The 19,243-nt window shown below is 42.1% G+C and overlaps 1 protein-coding gene across 4 annotated transcripts in view; it reads right to left on the reverse strand.

Moving 5' to 3' along the window:
- The window catches only part of MICU1 (mitochondrial calcium uptake 1), a 110,285-nt gene that overhangs the window by 88,042 nt on the left and 3,000 nt on the right, over positions 1-19,243 (reverse strand). For 3 of the 4 annotated variants that reach the window (XM_062001166.1, XM_062001167.1, XM_062001164.1), the window contains exon 3: positions 8,094-8,255. In XM_062001166.1, the coding sequence (XP_061857150.1) occupies positions 8,094-8,254 (161 nt within the window). In that variant the 5' untranslated portion in view covers position 8,255. Of the gene's footprint in view, positions 1-8,093; positions 8,256-14,276; positions 14,391-19,243 lie in introns of all 4 variants that reach the window. The other variant, XM_062001165.1, reaches the window with a different exon arrangement.

Genomic DNA, 19,243 nt, shown 5'->3' on the forward strand with positions numbered 1-19,243 from the left:
CAGCTGTGACTGTTACATCTGCCCCTGCACAGTCTCGATCTGAACTGTACTTTGAAGGTTGACAGACTCAGTATCCTTTTCCCTCCCCTCTATCTGCCCCCATCCTGCAAGAAAATAGCAATTGCTTTCAGTTGCAGCTGCAACTCCCCTTCTATTTGCTTCTGGACATGCAAGTGGTCCAGCAAGAAAGTAACCAAATAAAACCATGAGGCTGACAGAGATGATGAGAAACATGAGGTAGGTTGACTACATGAAACCATAAAGATCACAGTTGGCATCCTGTTTTCTGTCCTTGGTCCCTCACAAAAGGCAGTAAACTTTGTGTTGTCACCAGCATTTCTTTTCAAGAAAAAAATATTAAGATTTTAGGTTAGAAAAATGAGGCAAAGTATAGTCTGATGCCACAAGCTTTTTAAGGTGCACTCAAATACAGAACAGCTCTTCCTTTCCCCTTTTCATTACTATTTTTTATAATACTTGAGGGATTTTATGAGCTTGACTTCATCAGTTTAAAATTATGAGCCAGATCAACGGATACAAGTAAGTTAATTCAGAATGACAACTACTGACTGCTGAAGATTGTTTTATTGGGTGTTCATGGCTTACACTAAAGGGTGAGAAGGATGCCATAACTGCTAAAAAACACAAGTGAAAAAAACTCACAACTTCATAAGAAATCAAGCCCTGTAGAAATAAGGAAACAGAAAAGATGGAAAAAAGAAAGTTAAATGTACTCTGTATAAATTGAACACATATGCAACCTTGCAAGAGAAAAAAGATCCCTTCAGATTTCCTAATTCCCAGGAAACCCGGTCTTGAGCTAAAACGAGACAGAAGGGGAAGATCACAGGAGGTCAGTCAGAGGCAAGACTAACACATTACAGCTTTCAGGCTGTTCACAACTGGAAAACCAGAGGTCACTTCTGGCACCAGTTTTTGGTCTCCAGCATGGGATGCATTCACACAGCCACATGCTTCTAGGAATGTGACCTCACACTCTTGGGATAAAATTCCCAATGAACTCAGCTGCAATTACAAACTCTTCTGGTCTGACAAACCCTAGGGTATTTAAGAGCATTATTCACTTGCCAGCCAGTACCTCAGCCATTTTGGCAGACTGAAAACCAATGGATAGCATCACGTTAAACAAAGCTTCCTCAGCTCACAAATCTTTTTTTTTGTCTTCACTGGCCTCGGAAGCAGCACTAACACATGATCTCATAAGTGGTCTAGACACATGCAAAAAAAAAAAAAAAGCATACAGCTTCTACCAGTCAGTCTTGGCAACAGCCACCTGTGGGAAACAGCTGGAGCTGTAGAAGTCTGCCAAAGTAATAAGCGACATAAAATCCCACAGTTCGGCGCACTTGTGTTTTAAAGCCTTAGTTAATGAATATTATGCCCATCCCTAGTTTTGTCCCTTGCTGCTTCTCCATAGATCCAACCTTTAGCACAGCCTGGAAGGCGGCTGGGCCATCAGATGGTGGTGGACCTGAACATCTGAAGAATGCAACAGCCATGACAAGATAAGATCCCTTTATGACATGCATATGAGATCCCCCTATGAGATCCTTGTGACCTGATCCACGTGGACCTGCTCCTGCAGCGGGCTTGGACTAGATGATCTCTAAAGGTCCCTTACAACCCTACCATTCTGATTCTATGATCCCCAAAGGGTGACATTCAACAATTGCATTGGCACTTAACTTCCAAATCAAGAACTAATCAAAACTAAGTGATACTTAGAATTTCTGCGCTTCTTCTCTTGAGCCAGGAAATTATTTCCTGTACTGTGCTTCCAAACAACATGACTTCCTGGAGATGTTGCTTTCCAAATAGCTACAGGAGGACAGCCAACAGGCTCCTGGGGATGAGGGCAAGGTGAGCAGGTATTTTCAGTTGCAAAAATGTAGCCTAGGTGCAAAGGGGAAGCAGCTGGTGTGAACTTGGCCACCAGAGGACTTTTTTTTTTAACAGAACACCATTCAAAAGTGCCATTAATGACCCGGGGTTCCAACAATGGCTGTCCTGCCCAGACACACAGAATTCCAAGTGCGATCTCCATAAAGCTGCAGAAAATCAAGATGATTTATTTGGAAAACAGTTTCCTGCATTGTCACCTGGCTACTCTGCACAAAGCCCAGCTCTGATTTGCTATGTCACACTTTAATAAGATATTATGAACATGCACTGATCAAACTCCAAGGCTCTGCAAGTCATCTGAGATCATTGTCCCAGTGGGCAGTTCAGATGTTTTCCCATTTAACTCTGGTTTTGACTTTGGCTTATTTCCTGACATAAGATTCTTTCCTTCCCCTGATGCTCATGGGTAAAAACAACATAAAGCCAAAATCCACCTGAAAGGACATAGTGCTCTTTTGAGACATCCCTTGTAGATCAATGTGTCTTCAAGCCCTAAGAGAAAACCCTTAGCACACAATCCGAAGAATTGTCTCGAGTCTACCATCTTTCACAAAGAACTTAAAAAATGGAGCAGAGATCTCAAAAACAATAACCTTATATGGATAATACATACATTTTTTAATCTTCTTTCTCCTGCAGCAGGTTACATAGTACCTGGCTCATCTATAGCTATAAAACGGGTTTCTCTTGACTATGATCTTTGAGGTTTACTTTGTTTCACTAGAGCAAAGAATTTTGAAATCTTAGTTTCAGATGGCATAATTCCAGTAAATCTGCCATTAAAAATGTATTCTAAGCAAACTACTCTATAGTCCTGAAGACACTGATGCAAAAAAGCAATGCATTCTTAAACAAGGATAGCTAAGGGCTGATCTAGGTTTCAAAATTAATTCCAGAAGTGCTAATGGAGAAAAGCTAAACACAAAAACCAGCAAAGCTCAGCAGAGCAAGATGAAGGGTCTTTCCTACAGAGAATCTGCCAGGAAAGCAATTGAGCACTTGATACAGGATGGCTCAAGAAGAAAAGGAAGAGAGGAAGAAATAGAAATGCAATATTCAGAAGAGTCAGTCAGCATCCTAACAGCTTAGCTTGCTGAGGAGGAGTGGAGCACAAAATAGGACAAAAGGCAGAGGAGCACAGAAATAAGGTAAACAGTATAAGGCAAAGTAAGACTGGGTATCCTCTTAGCCACAAACGTGCTGTTTTCCAAGGATCTTGCTTTTAAGCAACTTTCTGCGCAATACAGACACCTTGCCTTTATTCTTACCACTAATATTTGCAGAAGGATAAGAAATTAAGCATAACTGGTGATCAATGGCACAGAATCGAGTTGGAGGCCTGTGGCCAGTGAAGTTCCTCAGGGATCGGTTCTGGGGCCAGTCTTGTTCAACACCTTCATCAACGACCTGGATGAGGGGACAGAGTGTACCCTCAGCAAGTTGGCTGATGACATCAAACTGGGAGGACTGGCTGATTCCCCAGAGGCTGTGCTGCCATTCAGCGGGATCTTGACCAGCTTGAGAGTTGGGCAGAGAAGAACCTCAGGAGGTTCTACAAGGACAAGTGCAGAGTCCTGCATCTGGGGAAGAACAACCTCATGCACCAGGACAGGCTGTGGACTGACCTGCTGGAGAGCAGCTCTGCAGAGAGAGACCTGGGAGTGCTGGTTGATAATAAACTGAACATGAGCCAGCAATGTGTCCTCATGGTCAAGAAGGCCAATGGCATCCTGGGATGCATCAAGAAGAGTGTGGCCAGCAGGTTGAGGGAGGTTCTTCTCCCCCTCTACTCTGCCCTGGTGAGGCCTCATCTGGAGTACTGTGTCCATTTCTGGGCTCCTCAGTTCAAGAGGGACAGGGAACTTCTGGAGAGAGTCCAGCACAGAGCCACTAAGATGATCAGGGGACTGGAACATCTTTCATATGAGGAAAGGCTGTGGGAACTGGGGCTGTTTAGCCTGGAGAAGAGGAGACTGAGGGGGGATCTCATTAATATTTACAAATATATAAATGGTGGATGTCTGGAGATTGGGGCAGCACTTTTTGCTATTTTATATAGCAACAGGACAAGGGGCAATGTTATGAAGCTGGAACACAAAAAGTTCCATTTAAACATAAGAAAAAACTACTTTACTGCTAGGGTGACGGAGCAGTGGCACAGGCTGCCCAGGGAGGGTGTGAAGTCTCCTTCGTTGGAGGTCTTCAAGACCCGTCTGGACATGTTCCTATGTGACCTGATCTAGGTGAACCTGCTTCTGCAGGGGGGTTGGACTAGATGATCTCTAAAGGTCCCTTCCAACCCCTACCATTCTATGATTCTGTGATAACTAAATACTTGCAGTCAGTCAGGTAAAGCACTATTAAGAGTCTGCTTACAGAGGTCCTTCTGTGTTCCCCAAAGGTACATTTGATCCCTTATTTCATTCAGTACTAGGCTGATTGAGTGACAAGCTTCAGCTCTGAAATGGCAATTGAAATGCTTTCAGATATCCACTGCCCACAGATTCAGTCAGGAAGGTTTGTGACAGCACATAGGTACCTGTGGCCATTTAATGATACTCCAAACCAGTATCTGGAACTACAAATACAAAATATAAGTTTTACATGAGTATCAGTAACAGAATATATTTTATAAACATTAACTTTGTTGCAAACTGTGAGGTTCAGTACTTCCCATATATTAATGCCTCATTTAGATTAGCCAATGACTGGGTCAAGATATATTTCAATTAATTAATTCAGTTCATTAGGCCAATGCCCAGATACTTAATTGCTTCTGTTGCCAGCTGGGAATCCTCACAGTTTAAGTTATTGCTTAGAAAGGGCAAACTTCATTCATTTTCTAAGCTCAGTTATTTGCACTGCCAAAGTATTCTTTGCCACAGCAGAACAGATCCTGGCATAAAATTATTTAGATGAGATACATTCCACTAAAAACAGTCAGCAGGAGCTCCTGGAGGGCAGTAAAGGCAATTAGAACAACAATGGCATGCAGCAGGCAGCTACACAGAAGGCTACAAGCAGATGTAGATGAAACACTAAGATGCCACCAAACCACCTCACATCTCAGGGAGAGACAAAATGAGCCTTTCCCATCCCACATCATACAACCACTGAGTGGTTTCATATGTATCTTGTCAATCCTTGACTTCTCTACCTTTATGTGGGCTACTTCACCCTAGCACTGGCTTCTGATGTTTCCGAGTCCTACAGAATCAATCTGGAATACACTGGTCTCAAGCTGAACATTACAGTCAGAAACCACCTGAGAAGTCCTATCTGTCTTCATGCTAATTAGTGGAAAGGGTAAGTTCACATACAGGCACCACAATATTAATCTCTTTTAGTAAAGTTCATCATCATCAGAAGTACCAGCGATCTATTCCACAGCAGAAAGTTTGGGGTTTAAGTGCAGACGAGAGATGCACAGCTGCTCCCTACATAGCATCTGCTTTATGCAGATCACAAAAAGAAACACACATCAGTTATTCTTTTCCTTTTGTTACTGCTCCTCCTCTAAACACTGCATCATCTTCTACTTACTTAGCCCAAGAAGTGTTTAAGACTTTCAACTGCTTCTTAATTTAGCCTATTAGATCTTTAACGCCTTAACTGTAGAGAAAAAAAAATTATAAGGAAACAGAAAGAGGGAGACATCCCTCATCTTGACGAAAACTTCACTGGTAGCCTGCAGGGGAACATACTTTACTGCATTCCCTACTGAAAGGGCAATGAGTCATCTGGGCTTCACTGACAGATCATCCAAGGTCAAGCAGAATATCAGTGGACACACATTCCTTATTAGTTACCTGTCATCACAGGGGCAGTAATCATGGTCATGCTAAGAAAGCCACACTTAGGACCTGCTAGACCCCTCAGAACCTAACTGTGCAGTGCAGTTTAATAGCACAACATAAGCAGGGTTGTTTCACCATCCCAAGGTAAATAAGCGTTACAGATCATCCTTACGACAGACTAACTGCACCATCAGAACTGGTTATGCAAAGGACCTCCCTAACCTGATTCCCATTTAAATACCACTGACATTTAATATATCAAAATCACTTAACACTAAGTGTAAATACTCAGATGCACATGGACACCTCTCTCTAGCCTAAACGTTACATCTTCAGTGACAATTGGCTTATTCAATCTCTGTGCCCTGGCTACATCTATTACATATTTGCCTTTTGTAACCTTTCATTGTACCTACTGCTATTTACTGTAATAACTCGGGACGTAATTACTTGAATAACCCAGGATGCCATCACAAACATACTGTATTCACCTACACATATTCTTGAACTCTACTCATTACCCAGTTCATATATCAGGAAAGACAATGGAAATTTGCAGTTTCTTGTCCCTCATTTAAACACAAAATTAAAATATCTATTTTAAAGTCTGTTTCAAACTCTACAGCTGTCAGTATGAGGTATTTGCTGCACTGAACAACTGTATGCTGAGTAATTAATGAAATTAATATCATAAGCCTGGATGTATTTCTGTTACACAGTTACCAGCACTGTAGATTTACTTCATGGCTCATATAGGACAGGAATACTTCCAAGCCTTTGAAATGACATTTAGTGGTTTAGAAATTTGTAAAAGACAAAGGTGAATGAGCAAGGTAAAACAAAAACAGATAGTAACAGGAAGTCAATCTTTCCAGACTGATGAGGACTGGGGAGATCATAGATCACATGACTCCAAAGAGGCTGCCCCTCTCCTTTATCTGATTTCTATCAGCACTCTCAGATGAGCTAGGTCAAGCCTGACTACAGTGTCCAGGGGCCTCCAAAGAACAGCCAAGTACTCCTAGAGCCAAAAATCACTCCCAGAAATCACACCTGACCTTGCACTCCGAACACCATTAGCAGCTCTTTGCTGCAGGAAGCACCTTTGTCCTGATAAAAGGCAAAGCTAACAACTGACAATTTCGCTGTTTTTAAAAGCAGAGTGGAATCTGCTGTAGGAGGGAGATACTAACTCCATGTCTTTGGGACAGCTTTACAGAGGAAATAAAGTCCTACCTACTTTAGGGTCATGCTGAGGATTTTTAAAATGCAAAAAACTATACTTGCTTCCCTGCCTGAAAAGGAGTGTCATCCGTGCCATCCCCACAGCAGCATGCAGGTGCTACATATACAGAGAAACTACACAAGCGCAGATAATGAGCAAAATGCAGTATGAAACAACACTGTTCTGGATCACAGCATTCTTCCTCAGCCCAAGTGACTCCTTTTTGCAGATATCAAGGTTCAATAGCTCTATGAACTACCAAGACAATTACCATCATCTTCCCACCATTGCATTAAAACTAGAGTCTTCTAGCCACAGTGAGTAGAAAGGCAGAAATAAATCACCTAAATATTGGAATTAAAATAATGGGGGCTTGTAGTGAAGACTTGATTTTGAGACTCCAGTTGCAGCTGTATGCTTGAGTGACTGCTGGTGCCACACTGCTCCAACATTTTGACTGAAGACCAAGGACTCAACTTATTTCAAATGTGGCGCAGATCCAGGGTTTACCAAGGGTCACCTCAAGCACAAATATCCCCTTTCTCCCCACAGTTATGGAAACAAGCTTGGAGCTTCATGGCCCACAAGTAGCTGTGCTCAGACTCTGGCCCTTAAGAACCACATAAGTCGTGCATGCAGCTACCTTACCACCCAAATATGGACCATCTACTTCTGCTCCCCTGCTACCTCTGAAGCAGTCAGCAGAACACAAAGAAAATCAGAACAGCATCCCATGGCCAAGCGTGCTGTGCCCAACAACTCTCCCAAAAGCTTTAAGTGCAATGTTTTCACTCGGTTTGGTCAGGTCAACCCATTTCTCTTTTGCACACTACCACAGACCCATGTAGCATCATCATACAGGGATAAGCCATGCAGCAAACCCCACCAAGGGCAAGGAGCCTATGTGAGCACAGCTACAGAGGAAAATTCCACAGCTTCTCTGACTACTCACAGCAGAAAAGAAGCTCCACAGGGAGTTACCAACAGACATTCCTTCCATGCAGCAGAAGCAGGACAAGCAATAATGTTTCACAAAATCTCCCGCAGATCCTAAAACCCATCTGCAGGCACTTACACAAGGCTCAAACAGCGTGAGGTCTCAGGCAAAAAAACCACAGAAACCAAAAAAAGATAAATGTATCTGTTACCTCTGCCAAAGGAATCTGGCACTTGCTGTTGCTGCTGTTGTCCCTACGAAAGCTGCCACCACAAGCCTACGCCTGGTCCGGGGGTGATGCGCTGTGCCATGGTACCGCCGCAAAACAGCCGACAGCCCTGCTGCGGCGGGAAGCAATCGGAGGCGAAACATCCTGTTGGGTAACAACAACACATAAGTAACGCTAACAATAGTTTCCAATGGTGGACTATCACGTCAACCCTCAACCAGAGATTTGCTCATGTATTTTGTTAGAGTAGGGAAACTTACAGAAAAAAAATAACTGTCACAGATGTTTATTATCTGTGCTGAAATAAGTGTGTAACCTGTTTAATAAATAGCCAATTACAATATTACCTGGCCAACACACCTTGCTGTCAGTTCCCAACTACATAACCAGCTGCTCTTACACTATTTTTCAAATTTCTCTTCAGCCTTTCCCCATCACATCTCCTTAAGAAGAAATGTTTGCACTCTCCCCCTTCAAGTGCCAAAGCAGGCGATACAGGTAGGCACTACAAGCAACTACAGCGAGCAAGAGCCATTTGGCCAGAGGGAAAGACATAGCTGGATTTTAAAAGGCAAATGAAAACAAACACCAAGCAAACCTACCAAATAAAATCCAACCTAGTAATTTTAAATTTCCCTAAGAGAAATCCCATTGTTCTGAAATAACTTTTTTGAGTTGGCCTAGAGCAAAATGTTTATATTCAACTGTAACTATAAGGCAAGTTTCAAAGTGTCAAAACTCATAAAATACAATCTATACCCCGTTACACACAAAATAGTACAGAGACAAATGGGAAGCCAGAACTACAAATCTAAACATCATTAAAATGGAGAAACCTGAACTGCAATAATGTCACCTCATCACATATAACAGCTACAAAACAATTTTTAGTAGCTTAAAAGACTGAAGGTGAAGTGTAAATGTTGCCTCTGAAAAGAAAAGGTGCTGCATCTTTTAGTGAAATAAAGGTTTTTAGTGAAAATCAGTTTTCTAACTGATGCAAATGCAGTTTTCCAACGGTGAGGTCAGCCTTAAATAATAGAAATGGGGAACAGAATGGTCAAAGAATTCTTAATGCTTGCAAAACCATTACAAGTGGAGAGCAAGGGTGCACTGGTGCCATTTTTTTCCCTTTTTCTTGCTGTTCTACTAAAATATTCCCAGCCAGCAAATAAACCCAGAATACAGAAATAGTCACACCTATTGGTTTCTATTTGCTTCTGCAACATAAGATGCCACTGTGCCGTTCTGCTAAACCATTAACTTCCAACAATGAGAATCTTGGGACCATTTTGCGCAAACATGTCTTACGTATGTGGTGTGTTATCCCATTCCAGCTATCAAGAGTTGAATATATTACTGCTCTTTTCCAACGATTAAAGCAACACGCAGCTCAGGATTTCATAATGAAAACTGGTGATGTGAACTTAGGGGAGTGAGGGAAGGAACACATGCATAAAATATTCATCAGATCACACTGAGTGCCAAAGCTAAGTATCTTTTAAGGCAAGAAGTGGTAGAAATGCATCTGAAGATGTCGCAGCCCAATCAGGAAACAATGGAAACATGGCAAGGGAAAAGAAAGCACAGATAACGAAAAACCATTAGCAAATCCCTTATCAGTGATTTTTTTTCTATCAGATCTAAGGTTTTTGCTTGGTCCTGGGACAAGGGAGATGGGATGGAGTACCAGCAGGCCAGTCTGGGACAGAGGGAACAGTACTGCTGCTGCCAGCCAGGACAAAGCCTCAGGGCACTTATCCTTCATCACCCTGGTTATGGACAACTACCATAAACACTAGCTCACAGCTAGTGCATCTGAGTAACATTCACTTTATATTCATCTGTGCACATACTACAAAGTGACTTTGCAGGCAGCATTACCATTCTGTTTACTCCTTTAAAAATAAATAGGCTTAAAATTAAAGTTTTAATGGGATACAGCCAGATGACAGCACTTACTCTCCACTCTTCTCTAGCCCTGAACAATAGAAGATTGTTAGGAAAAGCAGCTCCTATTTCACATTTTAAATTATTTTCATCCTACACAAACCCAATGTCCTCATTTCATCTACAGGAATTCATTTCCATTACATATGTAGAGCAAAACGTGCAAGTGTTATTTTCACCAAGAAGCTAATGTTGCCCTTACTTGGGTTCTCCGTCCTAATTACAGCTTTATTTGCATAAGATGTAATGGATCAGGGAGTGTTGCCAGCATCATTTAATCAGTCAAAATCAAAATTAAGCCCCACAGTGTATACTTCTGAGCTTGAAGAGACTTTATATAACATCTCAGATTGTTGGCTTCAGTACTGCATAAACATTTGCTTTGTCTGAGCCCTAGGAAACACTACATTATCTGCTTTGTCCACCCTTGAGAGTGCTGGGATGTTCACCCAGACAGGGCTTACTTGGTAGCAATTGCCTGGGAGAGATAAAAGCTGGCAGTTCCCATAAAAATCCTAAAATAAAAACTAGTATCCTTATCTCAGGACAACAACAACAAAAAGGCATTTTGGGAGCTGAATCTTCTATGCTTTCCACCTGCAGTTTTACAATCTCTCATAATGATTTTTTTAAATCAAAAGCACCATCATATTTGGTATGTTTTGTTAAAAGCTCCAGGCATTTAAGTCAAGATCACTTGAGAAAGTTGATGCTCTGAACTAAAAAGACTAAAAATAAGCATCTTGCCCTAACTGCAACAACAAAAGGCTTAACACCATGATCTGCAGTACGATAAGGAATAAAGCTGTGATAAAGTATAAAACTCCAGAGAATGGATGTGATTACAGCTTACAATAAGAAACAACCTCATTTCTTGTATGATTTAAGGCAATAATTTTATTTTTCTCAAGATACAAAAAAGTAGCTCAGAGAAAAAACTAACATAACTCCTTGAAAATAAAGGATCAAACACGAAGGTTATCGTGATGTTGTTGCATTACAACTATAAAGAATCTATAGATCATATTTTTATTTCTAAGAGATAAGCCAGTCATGTTCTGGCTCAGAACAGCTCTACAGTTACTTTAGAGGTTGAATTAACATCCTTGGACAAAAGAGGCAGTTAGGTTTGGGTTTTTTTCCCCAGAAAAAAACCCCATATCTGCTTTTATTTATGCCACATGGGTACTATTTTTACTTTTTAAGCAGAAGAGTCAAACACACTCAAAGATTTAAAACCAACATTTTTGTTGACTATCTGCTCCACCATTAAATATATGCTGCTCTACCAAAACCCAATCCTCAGAGCCCAAACACTCAAAAAAAGAAGTCTACCTCACCCCAAATTCCCACCAAAAGAGATTCCACAGCCCATTCTGGTACCTGGAACACTCTGTCTACCTCAACACCTCTTTTCTATGCCCCAGCTCTGTGGTTTAAGCTGTGTTTCTGCCACAGCTGCTGAAGCAGCTCTCATGGCCATCCGGTAAGCGCTCTAGGACCTGCTCTATGGGTACATGCAGCTGGTAAAATGAAAGAGCAAAAAGTCTCATGTATTTGTAGCTCAGCACTAAACATGTTGGCATCTTTGACATCCAGGAAACCCATAAAGTGCTACTTCTGATCCAAGACACAAAGGGCATCATTCAAACTACAGACATCCAGGTCTCTTTAGAAGAAGAAAAGCAAAATTATTTCCACAGCTATGTGCATTCTGGCTTGACGTGGATATTGCATTTCTGCAAACAATCATCTTCTGTCCACTAACCTGTTTTGCAAGGAAATTCAGACAGGCTCTCTACTTTCCCCCTCCTGTCATGTCCAAACGATCAGCACTCCAGCCCTGCATGTTTTCAGTGCATATAAGAACTAGGAGATCTCAACTCTTTTGCATTCTTTATCAGATACCAAAAGAAAATAAAAAAAAGACTTCTCACATTTTTCCAGCACTTTAATTAGCTGACAGTTTCAAAACTGAAAGCATAAGTATCCCAGCCCAGGGAAAAAGGACTTGTGTACCCCACAGCACTGAACTCTTTGTAGCCCTTTTCAGCAACCCAGAACAGCCTCAGTTTAAGATGAAAACACTTCTAGCAGCTTTTTGATGTTGAAGCTGGCCTCTGTGGCATGAGCACACAAGAGGGAGAACAGTAACTGAAAAAGCTGATGGGTGGTTAATTTTAAATCAGCGAAGAGTTCACTGGCACTTTTTATTTCAACAATTTTACTAACACATGATAATTCTGTGCATTAGTGCAGAAAAGTCAATTGTAAGTTTCTTCTCAAAAAAGCTTGGCATTTATGAGGCATACTTTAGGCATAGAGATTTGTGCAGAGACTGACTGAGATGGAGTCACTAAGAATTGAAAGAGCTTTCTGAAGCTGTATGTTTATCAAATACGTTTTATGTTACCAGATGTCGTGGTTTGGCCCAGCTAGCACAGCAGCACCACAGCAGTCTCTCACTCGGTGCCCCCATTCACCCCCACCTTCCTTAGGATGGCGGAGGCCCCAGTGAAATGGGAGTAAAATGATAAGCAAGGTTGTTGTGGATTAAGACAAGGGCAGGGAGGGCTCGCTGCTAATTACAGTTCCAGGCAAAACAGACTCCAGTACTCGACTAAGAGAGGAAAGTAGGAAAGTTTATTCTACAAGAAACAGAACGGAATAAAAGCAAAAAGGGAGTAGGATGATGAGAAAATTACAACCAGCACTTTAAGATCTCCCTCCCCCATCCCTCCTTTCTTCCCGGGCCCAGCTCACTGCTCCCGATATCTCTACCTCCTCCCCCCTCAATGGCTCAGGGGGTGCAGGGAATGGGGGATGTGGTCAGTCTCTCACAGATGGGCTCTACCACTTCTCTCTTCTCAGATGAGGACGACTCCTGGCATTCTTGCCCTGCTCCAACACAGGGTTCCTCCCCCAGGATACAGTCCTGAACAAATTTCTCTGGTATGGGTTGTTCCCAGCAGCTGCGGCTTCTGCCAATACAGGGTCCCTCACATGGGACACAGTCCTTGGTGAATATCTCTGGCGTGGATTCTTCACCGCGGTTGCAGTTTCTGCAGTTATACGGTCTGTCCCTCGGGACACAGCCTCTTCTGGGCATAAGTTTAATGAGCTGCTTTGTCGTGGTTTCCTTCCCACAGTTAACAGTTACAGCTGGGGATATTGGGTCCCTTCCATGGGACACGGCCTGCTCCAGCCATAGTCACTGTCCCTGGCTCTGGGACATTTCATTAATGAAGTGAATCGCTGCCCCTGGTCTAGGGTCAGCTTTAGCAACATGAGTCTTTGCCCCTGATACAGGCTCATTATCAAAACGAGTCTCTACCGCTGATGTGGGATCTTTAAAGAAATGAAAATAAATCTCAGCTTCACCAGTCCTCTCCGTAGAATGCAGGGGAGTCTCTGCTCCAGCACACCTCCTCCTCTCTTTCATCACTGACCTTGGAGTCTGCATGGTTGTTTCTCTCACTGTTCCTACTCCTTTCACCACCACCAGCCAGAAGAAGAATAAAGGACAGAAGAAGGAAGAAACAGGAAGAAGAAGGAGGAAGAAGCCTTCTCTTCTAGCTTCTTAAAAAGTGATCATGGAGGTGTCTAATTGGCTCAGTCCCAGAAGTGGGTCTGGCTCAGAGCTGGGGAGAATTTCGAGTAACTGCTAACAGGAGCCAACTTTACAGTCCCTTCCCCCTTACCAGAAAAGGCTGTCATGTCAAACCATGACACCAGAGCAAATGAAGACACCCTGACCTAGCAGCTGCCGCAGGAGAATTCCTCACTTATTTCCATCTCAGCCTCTGTCTGTTATACCTCACTCCTGCTCAGCAAAGGCAGCAACATCATCTCCAGAAGGCGTACTGTGCCCCGAAGCAGAAAGCCAGCAGCAGAAGAGCTTGAGTCTCAGTTCCCAGCTCTCCTGTTTCCATCCTATCGAGAGGATTATTGGGAAGAGGGGAAGGGAAAAAAAAGGCTGCAGGACCTGGGACTGTTCAGCCTAGAGAAGACTGATGATCTCATTAATACTTAAAAGTACTTAAAAGGTCTGTAGTGCCCAGTGATAGGACAAGAAGTAACAGACAAAAGCTGGAATACAAGAAGTTCCACTTAAACATAAGGAAAAACTATTTTACTGTTCATGTGAGGGAGCCCTGGCACAAGCTGCCCAGGGAGGGTGTGGAGTCTCCCTCTCAGGAGGTTTTCAAAACTCACCCGGATGTGTTCCTGTGCAACCTTATTGAGAGGAACCTGCTTTAGCAGGGGGTTGGACTGGATGATCTCTAGAGCTGCCTTCCAACACCAACCATTCTGCAGTTCTGTGACAAACTGCAATAGGGAAAAAAGTACGACAAATCCAATGAGAAGGAAAAGTCAAGATACAAGGGAAAGGGCAAAGCAACTAGGAGAGAACTTTCACCATCAGCACTAAAGATACTTAATCTAAGATACATAAACTCATGGGAAAAAAAGAAAAAACCAACAACAAACTCCTAGCATCAAACTTGCCTCCATCACAATTCAGTTTATTTTGATTCTTCCTCCAACCGCTGCCCCAGTCCTCCATACCTTCCATTTACAAACTACTACCAGTGAGACAACATTTGTACAAAGCTAATGGACATAAAGGGCGCTCAGAGGTGGAGTCCAGATACAGAGGTGCCTGGATTCACTCCTTTCCCCACCTCCATGAGACTGAACTTCTCCTTCTCTTTTCCCTTCATATAACTCCAAATTTTCACCTCAGCTAGTACAATTTTCAGAAAAAGGATTACTCTCATTACTAATGTTATTAGCTTACTAAGACATATAAATCAGTTTTAAGAATTAAAATTAAATTCAGCAGCAAAAGTAATTTCTTCTCAAGTATGAAAATGGGGCAATATTTGATCACATTAATTTCACTAGAGAGGGGAACCACATTTGTTGTGGAGTACAGTTCAAATTGACAGAGAGTCTACAAAAAGCATCAATCGACCCCAAGGTCTTTAGTAGAAACTTAAGACATAGCCTGGCAATTTCTTCTTAACTGTCACTGCAGTTCAGGTTCACCTCTTCCTAAAATCTTCAGCCCTGAAAGTGCACATTTCCAAACTCTGCAGCTCTGCAATTACATCCAATCATCGCTCATCCTCCCTTTGGGGACAACTAGTGCTGCCTCTCAAACAGGCAGGATTAAGTATTAACCTTCATTCTACCCTGAAGCTGCTGTTCAAGCCATACTTTTGCCTTTTATAACACGTTTAAACATTCAGTGCAATATTGCACTACAAACATTTTGGTGTCCCTGCAATCACCTCACCATTAACGTGGCTTATTCAGTATACCAATTTACACAGATGAGATCCATTAAGACTCCATTATTCATGCCATCCTCATCTCACAGTTTATTCTGCCAAATCAATAATCTAGCACTTTAAAAAACAATATGAAAAACAAAACAGCAAAACCATGGCTAGTTGGAATCCAACTTATCCAATACTTACATGCACAAGTGGTGTTCTTATTTTAATGCATACATCCTTACCATTAGCTACATTTAAATCGAGGAAAATCTAAGTTTCTCTGTTACTACCAGTTGCTCCAATCCATCCCCTATTTTTAAGCTCCACATACTCAACTGGGTTCTCACTTCTTGAAAACAAACAGTGTGCTACAAAACACAAATCATCCTGAGACAGCAAGTACTGTACAGAAGAAACAATCGCCTCTTTCCTTAGGGTGTACATATCACGCATGCTGATTCCTACCTGCCACAGCAGCCTTCTCTTACAACTTGAGAAAACTGGCCAGGGAACAGCCATAAGCTCCAAACCCTGCTGCACAGAGCCTAAATGCAAACCAACAAGACTGAAAAGAATTGTATTCATCTTTAGTGCTAAGTAGAGAAGATGATGCGCTGTGAAGACAGATATAAGACTTTTGATTTAGCTTTACTAAAGCATTATTAGTAATTGCAACTGGATTATTTATACGGGTGTAGGTCAGTAGCTAGCTTGGTCTTGCTCTTCCCTTGACAGGGAGATGAGAGTGTCTGCTCACTGGGGAAGGATCATGGCCTACCTGCCTTCGAACACTTAAAGGATAAAGACCTTGGTGCCAACTAAAATGGCAGAAGAAACATCACTTGGCAAGCTCAGCAGCAATCACAAATCTAACCTGCTAGCCAGATCACTAGAGGACTTGAGAGTGGATGCAGCCACCACAAACTGCAGCTTTTGAGACACAAATGAAAAATGAGTGTACCCAATCAGAATAAACTCGTTATATCTGTTGCAGCAGCACTGAAAACAGCACTTTCAGCAAGGACAAAATATTTGCTTGCTACTTCAGACAGTGTGCAGCAATGCACAACAGGTTTTTAAGTGACAACTACAGTCTTTCACAAGTTTCTGAAAGTTTCAGTTTCGGAGATGCAAAACACTGCTTGCTCCTAGTTGAAGTTTTCCTTTCCCCTCCTTCCCCCAAAATACAGCCTATTCCTTGGGCTTTTCTACCTAGAAAACATTAAACCCCATCACTGACAAACTCCCTAGTAGCACCTCCGAAAAACAACCAAAAAACTTCCCACCCCTTATTAAGGATAACAGCCCTGTTTCCTGAGCTACTTCTACCTTAGTCAGCTTAATGTGAAGTTTTCTTTTTCCAATCAGTATTCCCCAATAATCAGTCTGTCTTTGTAAAGCAGCCACATGAGCAAGCGCACCAGAGTGGAGGCATTTTTGCAGGAGGAAAACAATTACACTGATTTGAGAGGCAAAGGTTTGCCAGAGGACTGCTGGCACATGGGCAGAAAACATAACACTTCTGCCTTTTTATGTAAAAAATTACAGACAGCAGGAATACAGTTGCTCAATGACCAGACTGATATAACTTGCCTTGCACAATCTGTGTTGATGGGATGCGATTTTCCTAAGAACTCTTAACTTTTGCACCAAATGAAAAGACACTCCTTGAAGCTCCTGCCCTTTCTTCAACTGATAGCCACCTACCTACACATACCTTAAAACAACAAACAAAATTAAGTCCTAGAGCTGTTAAAGCAGATTTAAGAGGTGTTTATGGCTTATTTGGCTCCAAGAAAACTGGTGGTACTTCTTCAGGAATTTTTTGCTTCACAAGAAAATAATGCTAGAAGAGAAAACCATAAGTAGTCTGAGGAGAAAGCAAAAGCCCCACTAGGCTGTGAAGATGACAATTCAACAGGCTTGAGTTTTTGGCAGATAAAGGTCCAGCTTCAGAAAAATACAAACTTCTTTTCAGAGGCAGAGGCACAGCATATCATCTCAGAATTTGACACAATTAAGTCAGTACCTTTTTACTCTCCAATAAGGAGGAAAAAAAAATAGTGAACCAACTGAGAACTTGAATATCACCATACAGTAACTTCCCCCTTTCCCATTCCGTCTTTTAAACAAAAATATAACCTACTTCAGCCATAGCACTTCTTGAGAAAATGCCTTTCCTGCCCAAAGAGCCCCACTTTGACAGCACGTGCACAACATTTGCTGAAACAAACAAAAAAGTTATAACATCCAAATTTCATCTACCAGGTTGCCACTTCTTGGCAACTCAAGAGAAGAGCACTGGTTCGACTACAAAAAAGGAAAATCAAGTCTCAACTGTTGTGATTGTTTTGCCAGACACACATTATTGGATTAGCTTGAACTTCAGAGAGAAAAAAATAATACAGATAAGCTCAGCTAGCGCATTGTGCTTTTGGAATATGACCTGAAGAGAAGCTTACTTTCAGCCTGAGAAAGCCAGTAACAAATACTTGGCTTGATTCAAGGTGGCAGGATAGATAACACACTTGTGCTCACATACTTATCTGGAGCAAATACCCCACCAAGAAGAGGACTGCCTGGCCATTGCCATCTGCCATCCCCCTCCCTGCAGCCACACAACCAAAAAGCAAAATATCCATCAGTAGATGGAAAAGTTTTACTTTGCAGTCCTCCAAAACTTCAGCCAACAGAAAAAAAAAAAAGAGGATTGCATAAATGGAAAAAGCAACCCATAGTTACATACTGTAAAAAGAGGTGTAGAGAAACAGGGCTGTTAGAGAGATAGGCCAATTCATGGTAAACTCCAATACACTGTAAACATGTCCCTGGTGCACACACACAGAGCACACAACTCTCTTGTATTCTGTAAAACCAACTGAGCTAAGGCAGGCACCAGTTCCTTCCTTGTGTTTGTACCATACCTAAGATTTTAGTAGGAAAAAACCCACAACCACTCCTTTAGCTCTTGAAGCAAAAATGCCACAGATGGAATGTTTGCATCAAACTAATGAAAACACAGATGTTAAAGTGCTGGTACAGAATACAATTAGTCTACACAAATACTGGGTCTGATTGCAGTACTGCCAGAGAGACCAGGTTTGTCTGCATGATAGACTGAAATGCTACAAATTATGAAGACACGTTGCAAGCACAGGTGAGTTGCAGTATCGCTCATCTCAACCTTCTTGCTATCCACATGAGGATCTTGGGTTTGATTTCAGCGAGCTACAAACTCTAACAGTAAGAAAGAAACCTAACAATTTGAGCTTGAGAGACTCTCGAGATTTAAAAGAAACCTCAGAGAAGTCAACTTATTCCTACTCAAAAAGTCAATCTCAAGACCATTACTTTTAGTCAATGATTTATTTTGGTGGGGGGGGTAAATGAAGGCTGACAAGTTGTCACAGACTGCAAGGACAGAAATTAAACCCTGTAACGAACCCAAGGCTGTTTACGCAAAGCGTTTAAGGCCACACATTCACAGCTATTACAAAGCAGCACAAGTGGCTGGCCTGCCCCCAGCTGCACATTCCCACCTTGTGCCAGCCCTGGCACAAAATTCCCAGTTCCAAGGATCAGAGCTTAAGTCTGCTCTATGTTCTCCTACCCTACATCCACAGCAGTGCAACCCCTGAAAGAGGATCCCTTCATGTGGTGGCACTGCCAGAACCCAGAAATGGTGAGACTACAATTAAAAGCTGCTCTTGACAGAGGTTAATCCAGAATACAAGAAAGGAAAACTTCAGGGCAGGTTTCTTAGGGGAAAAGTGGTCACTGCACTCACAGACAAGGTAGCAGACAAAGATAATGTAGAATTTACTATGCGAAGGACTTTACGGATAATGTTACAGAAGCCAGAGTAAAACAGTGCTTGATCTGAACAGTCAAGCTGTC

Source organism: Colius striatus, chromosome 8 (assembly GCF_028858725.1).
Source record: "Colius striatus isolate bColStr4 chromosome 8, bColStr4.1.hap1, whole genome shotgun sequence".
NCBI classification, from domain to species: domain Eukaryota; kingdom Metazoa; phylum Chordata; class Aves; order Coliiformes; family Coliidae; genus Colius; species Colius striatus.